Source organism: Echinops telfairi, unplaced genomic scaffold (genome assembly GCF_000313985.2).
Source record: "Echinops telfairi isolate 266 unplaced genomic scaffold, ASM31398v2 ScPeMD7_18;HRSCAF=68, whole genome shotgun sequence".
NCBI lineage: Eukaryota > Metazoa > Chordata > Mammalia > Afrosoricida > Tenrecidae > Echinops > Echinops telfairi.
Genome location: NW_022103915.1, coordinates 42,288,008 through 42,295,199, shown reverse-complemented (window position 1 = coordinate 42,295,199; position 7,192 = coordinate 42,288,008). Strand labels below are relative to the sequence as shown.

Below are 7,192 nucleotides of genomic sequence, written 5' to 3'. Positions count from 1 at the left end.
AGGAGAAAATGGAAGTATACTGTTGCAAGGTCGGTAAGCTACTCTTGAAATGATGTAATACTGCTTGAAAGTACAGAGAGCACTAAAAACATTATCTAAAATAACAACAAAAATGTCTCATTAAAATAAATCTGTAAGTAAAATACCAACAGTCTAAAGAAAAATTAGAAAAAGTCTTTGAATGTAGGCAGTTCATGAAAAAGGAACCCTAAATGGCCAAAAATTCTCTGTAAAGTTGTCCAATCTTTCTGATAAGAGAAATGCAAGTTAAATACAATGTTAACATTATTTTCATTTTTTATATTGGTGAAGATGAAACAGTTGAACCGTACTTTTATTAGTGAAAACCAGGTACTATCGTATACTGCACAACTAAAAAACACAATGCCATCAAATAGATTCCAACTCATAGACCCTACAGGACAGGGCAGACCTGCCCCTGTGGGTTTCTGATCCTAGAACTCTTTATGGGGTAGAAAAAGTGTCATCTTTCTGTCAAAGCATATGGGGATTCAAAACATGGACCTTGTGGTTAGCATCTCAGTATGTAAGCCACTGCACCACCAGGTACATGTCGAGGGAGGGCAATTGCACCTAGCTGTTACAATCCAAATGCATATGCTCTTTGATATTGCAATGAATTTAAATACATATACATATACAAAGGGTCTTCAAAAGTTCATGGAAAAACTTCCAGTATTTTTTAGTTCCATTTTCCACAAACATTTCGACGCTTCCTCATTTATATAGTTATTGTGATATTGTTTAGGCATTATTTCGGTCCTACAGTTAACTATTATGCAACATTAATATATTTGAACATCAGGGAATATAAAAAAAGATTAGATAGCTCTCGCAATACATAACATGGAATGTGCTAATATTGAGAAGTAATAAAGCACACACTGCCTAGGTTTTTTTATTATTAATAAATCATTTTATTGGAGGCTCTTACAGTTCTTAAAACAATCCACACATCAATTGTATCAAACTCATTTGCTGCCCAGGTTTTTAACCCTAGGCTCTGATATGAACTGTTTGATCTTCAGCAAGTACTTAACCTTCTGCTTCAGTTTTGTCTATGCTGTAGACAGGTGATGAGACTCATAGGATTTATATGCAGATTAAGAGCTAAGTCATTTCACTCATTTAAAATAATACGAAGCACACAATTGATATTCAGCAACTGGTAGCTTAAAAAAAAAAGGCCACCAATTACTCAATACTAATTGCTAGATAAGTAGCTCTGGTGGCACATGGATTAAGCTTTGGCCTGCTAACCTACAGTGTATCTCCAATTGGAAAAAGTACAGAATGCTACCATTTAACTGGATCTATGTTGAGATTGTAAGAGTAAGTAACGAACTTGTAACAATAATTTCTTCTAGAAGAGACCTGGGTAGCAAGCATTGGACAGCTAACCAAAAGTTGGGTGGTTCAGAGCCACCAGCTGCTCCAAGGGAGAAAGATGGGGCTATGTGTTCCCATAAAAGGGTACAGCCTCAGAAATCCTACACAGGGTCACTATGAGTCAAAATTGACCCAATCAATGGAAGTAGGTGTTGGGTGTTCATATTTTTTAAAGACCATGGTGGCACCGTGGGTTAAACAGTAGGCTGCTACCTGCAAGGCTGGTTGTTCACATCACTAGCCAGTCTCTGAGGGAGAAAATGAGGGCTGTCTGCCTGTAAAGATTTACAGTCTCGGAAACCCTAGACCAGACAGGGCAAGATATGACAAAATAATAACTTATAAATTATCAAGGGTTCATGATGGAGTGGGGTGTGGGTAGGGAGGAGGAAAAATGAGGAGCTGATGCCAGGGGTTTACATGTGAAGCAAATGTTTTGAGAATGATGAGGGTAACGAATGTACAAATGTGCTTTATACAATTGATGTATGTATGGATTGTGATAAGAGTTGTATGAGCCCCCAGTCAAATGATTAAAAAATAATAATTAAAATTAGCTTTAAATAAATAATTGGTAACAAACACTGATAAAATTAGGAAAATATTAAATTCAAACAGTTATGCTGCTAGGTAAATAAACCAATCAAATAAACTTGTTTTTTAAAATAAACGTTTCTTCCCTGAATTACTTAAGTGACAACTTCTCTCATCTTTGCCATTTTTAACATACTTTTACGGCTCATACTTTCTGTCTTTCCTCTTATTTTTGTAGACATACAACTATCTTTATTATCTAAACTATATTTTTATATAATATCTTATATGTCTCCCCTATCTAAAGCTTTTATTAAATTTATTGAATATTTTATGTTAGAAAGATATTAGAAATAAAAGGGTGACCAAATCAGCATTTGGTTTCAGGCCAATGAATTTATATATATGTTCAATACACAAATATCTGTGTGTATGGCATGTGCATTTAGACACATTTATCTTCTCAAGGATATGCAAATCTCCTTTTATATTTTATGAAACTCACTGCCCTCAAGTCAATGGCAACTAACTCATAGCAACCCTACAATCCTATATGTTTCACAAATAATATATATATTGATGCAAAGATCCTTTATAAATAAAAAGTATGATTGAAAAGTTTTCTGTGTAAGCCTTTGAGTCAGACTCTGCCGTTTAATAGTTGTGTAACCTTGAGTGAGAAATTTAACCTTTCTGGTACTCAGCTTCTTCATGGTGTTTAGCAATAGGATCAAACATTGAGGTATAATAAAAGTAGTGTGAATAAGGTGTCAAGTATACAAGATTCTGAACAATGTTTTGAAGAAATGATGTTTTGAACAAAGGATGTGCTTAATAACTCTAAATAATAATGGTAGCTTATTATTATAAAAGGCAGTGAAAGCATATACAGTAGTTGAAAATATGGCTAAAATGTGCACGGTGAGACTGATTTTTTTTAAATGAAATTAATCTAAAACTATCTCAACTAATGATTAAAATCAAGGATATCACTCATAAAGATTCTGTGCCATTTTATTTAATAAGAAGTCATTCTTGTCCCTGGAAGAACAAGCAAATATAAATATAAAATGAGTGCTTTATTTGTATTGTAGATTCTTCTTCAAATAATTCCATTCTAAATAGCTCAAGTTTAAAATTTTTTTAATAATTTGGACTACAAAAAATTCAACTACGAATATGAGCATCATAATTAGTATCCTGTCCAATGGAGTTCAAAACCATTTAATCCCTGTAGAAAATGCATAATATTTCCTATGTATACCACAATAAACATATTTTTTCAAAATTATTCCGGCCTCAAATAACTGCTTGAAGTTATATTGTTCCAATCTCCCTTTTTGTATTAAAATGTTCCTTTAAAAGATTCAAAGATGGCAACTACAAAAGAGCTGACTCAGCAATCTTACAATAATATACATTCTAGTGCTGAAGAGTTCATGATATTTAAAGAAAGAATATTTCTTCCTCAAAATTCTTGGGGGAAGAGGGGAATAAATAAAATTCTTGGGGGGAATTATTCCAATAAAACACAGGACTTCTCTCCCTTTGCTAATGGACACAAAACTCTGGGTTTAAGGCGCAGAAATCTGTACTTTAAAAAACATTCAGGTCATTTTTTCATACGGTCATTTTAGAATCACAGGGAAATAAGAAGACAGGAAGGGCTAAATTTTTTAAATTCTGTGTAGGAGGTGAAACTTGAGCAAACTCCCAGTGGGTACAAACAGTAAGTGGTAGGGAAGAGTGGAGCAGTTAACCAAAGAGATAGCACAGAGATTTCAAAAGCGAGGTTTCAGCATTGGGGGCAGCTAAACATAACCACACCTGTCCACAGTAAGCAACAATATGCAGATGAACAGGCCTGGCAATAAAACTGCTGCTAATTTAATACAAAAACACCTACTTCATTCTTGTAATACTTACCCCAGTTGCTAAAAAGAAAAAAAAAATTTTTTTTTCATTACCTGCTCTGGAAATAGATGCCTTTGCCCCTACCATTTAAAACTTTTATTGGCATAAAATTCACATAACGTACAATTCAGTAGTTCAACCACATCATCACCACAATCACTTTTTGAACATTTTCTTCATCCTTGTACTCATTGTCATTAGCTCCCCATCCCCCCTGCCCCCACCCTCTCCTACCATACCCTCCAAGGAACCATGAATCCAATTACTGTCTCCATAGATTTACCTAGCCTAGATTTCACATATCAAAAAATTAACGAAATGACAGTAAAACAGATAAAAACCCTAATTGAAAAGCAGAAAATATTTAAAAGCTGTAACAAATTTAAATAGCTCAAAAGGGAGATCAAATGATAGTGCTAAATGGTAACCTAATCACACTGCAACAATCCACTATGCAATGCATCGTGCATGCTAGCCTCCCTTTTTAAAGCAGCAAAGTACTCACTGGCCCAGGTGAAAACCAAAGCAGTTGAAGCAAAGGAAGGCATTTCTGCTTTCAATTCATAATAAGTATACATTAATGAGATAAACCGTCCTTGTACTACAATCAAACATCTCCAAAAATAAAACTTTCATATAAGAATGGCTTTCTTTGGAAACAACTACCCCCCCAATAATCCATTGTTCAAATTTAGAAATGTTTATGGAGCTTCAAAATATAAAATTAGAAATGTACATTTTATATTCACTCTGATGTAACTAGTCAGCAACCACATGAATAAAATAGCAATTTGAGGCTAATTTCTAAAGTCCTGTCCAGCTCAAATTCTAAAAGAGTCTGATACACAAATTCCTGAGGCTTTGCATGGTTTAAGAACGATAAACTTATTCTGATCACTCAAAATGTTAGACCAGTAGCCCCACCCTGTACACAATTCCGCTCTACTTCCTATATAGGGTGTGCTCTGAATAAATGGAGAACAAAAATAACGATTTTCTCTTACTTTCACTAACATGAATAGCATGTAGAACTTCACACAGAGAAGGGGGTTCAGGGGCCCCAGAGTTATAGGACCCTGATAGTCTCATGAAAATAAGAGCCCCATCTTAGCTAACCAGCTAATTATCATGACACACACACACACACTGATGATTCATCTCAACTTTTGAAATACTAACGGTAAGAAGCATTTACATATCGTGAAAAACAGGCAACAGTACAATGAGTATCACTGTACTCGCTTTCAGTTAAATTGGCAAAAAAACAAAATCCCTTTCCTGCTACTCTCTCTAAGAATTCTGCCATTCTTACCAAGTACAAGTACAAGGCATATTTTCATGGGATAAGAAGCAGAAAGCATACTGTACAGAAGTATCCTGTGGGGACAAGATTTTATCCATACTGAAATGCGATGAGATAAGGAAATTTACCATAATGGAGACTTGCAGTGAATGTGTATTTCTCAACACACGATGATTTTGGGGGGGGGGGGGCTGAGGAAGTATGCTTGCGTTGAAAGATTCTCCCTAAGAATGAAATTTATTTTTCAGCTAAGGGACTGGGAAATCTCCTTACACTTTAAAGGGCAGAAGAAACCAGTACAACAGCCTAAGAATGAATGTTGCTGCTTTATCAACGAGAATCTTAAGACCTAAGGACAGTTTATAGAGCAGGGAAAACTGACACACACAAGAAGGGAGCGAGCGAAAGAGGAGGCGGGCGGAATGTAATCCAAATATAAAGCCGATTCCTATTACGAGCTCACACCCGTCAGGGACTTTTAACAAATGGACTAGTCTGATCAACTTTGAAGGATACCTTTAAACCCATTCATTTTTAGAAGAGATGCAACAAGGCGACAGTAGCTCAACAACTTGCACTAGGGAGAGCGGTGATCTACAAGATACAAAGACGTCCCGTCAGCAAATTAACCACACACTGAAGAGGCCGTCACCGAGTATGGACCGGCCAGGGACTCCCATCGAGGGCGGGTTTGCGTTTAAAATTCATGACTTCGGTCCCTGGACCGGGCAGGCTGGTTTGGCTCCACTGTCTTACAGCGAATGTTATTCCCTAGATCTGATACAGCATCCACGGGGGCAGCAAAACGGTGTCTTCTTGGAAACACTCACTTCCCCTGTGCATCACCACAAGGAAAAGAACTGGGAAACCCAAGCGAGGCCCAGTGAGACGAAACTGCTTCCTTTGGTTTCCAGGAAAGGCACTGACTGCTAGGCACACGTACTTCGACGGCCACGTTTGCAGGTTTCCCCTGATCATTGGATGTTTGGGGTGGGTTTTGTTTGTTTAACCTACAAAGGGCCTGTAGGCTAAACTATGCACAGCCGTGGGAAGAGAGGTGTAGGGGTAGCCGCGCCACGGAACGAACTGTGGCCAGCAAGGGGGCACCCACCCGCCTCGGCGGTCTTCAGCTCCCCTGCGGGCCTTACCTGCCAGCGGCCGTACGTGAGAAGGAACATGGACACGGGGATGGCGGTGCCGGCCATGGCATGGGTGGAGGGCATGCTGTACTCGGAGTTGTAGAAGATCTCCAACTTGACCACGGGCGGCGAGGCAGGCCGCGGCCAACGGATGATGTCCTTGGTGCATTGGCCCAGGTACATGACCAGCACCCAGATGAGCACGAGTCTCCGGCCCACCAGGGGGTCCAGGTTCCAGAACCAGAAGGGGAAGAAAGTGATGTAAAAGAGCTCGTTGCCCAGCTCCGTGCCGAAGGTGAAAAGGTAGTACAGGGGCCAGTTGCTCACTCGGGCCAGCCGGCCCTCCTCGCCTGTCAGCGAGTTGCGACGCAGAGCCGCCCCGCGTCTCGCCAGAGCCGGGCCCAGCTCCGCGGCCAGCCCGTTCCGCACGCCGTTGGGGGCGCCGCCGCCGCCGCACTTGGCCTGACACTGATTGAGGTCGCCCCCGGGCGGCTGGGGGCCTCCGCACGCCCCCAGCGGCCGCCCTCGCCGCCGGGCGTCTCCGGCCAGCTGTGCCTCCGCCTCTCGGTCACCGTGCTTCGGGTCGGCAGTGGCATCGCTGGGCAGCGCTTCCACCCCGCACAGCTGCTGGAAACGGGCCACTTTCTGCGGCTCCTGCAGACGGCTTGCCAGCCCCGCCAGGCGCTGCCTCAGCGACATGATAACCGGCCCCGCGCCGCCAGCTGACTGGAGCCCCGGAGCGGAAGAGCGGGACAGCCCCCGGCGCACTCCCGAACTCTGCCCGGGCGCCGAGGCTGCCGCAGGACTCGCAGACGCCGGGCTCAGCCAGCTGGGCTCAGCCGGGTGACGGAGCCACAGGCCGCAGCGGCCGCCGCGCGCCCCCGCCCCGCGT

General features: G+C 41.2%; 1 protein-coding gene across 1 annotated transcript in view; it reads right to left on the bottom strand.

The window, feature by feature from the left end:
- The window catches only part of SGPP1 (sphingosine-1-phosphate phosphatase 1), a 39,172-nt gene extending 32,086 nt beyond the window's left edge, over nucleotides 1–7,086 (bottom strand). Inside the window, exon 1 of the mRNA XM_004698646.2 lies at nucleotides 6,310–7,086. Within this exon, the coding sequence (XP_004698703.1) occupies nucleotides 6,310–6,999 (690 nt within the window). The 5' untranslated portion in view covers nucleotides 7,000–7,086. The remainder of the gene's footprint in view (nucleotides 1–6,309) is intronic.
- Nucleotides 7,087–7,192: the final 106 nt, after the last annotated feature.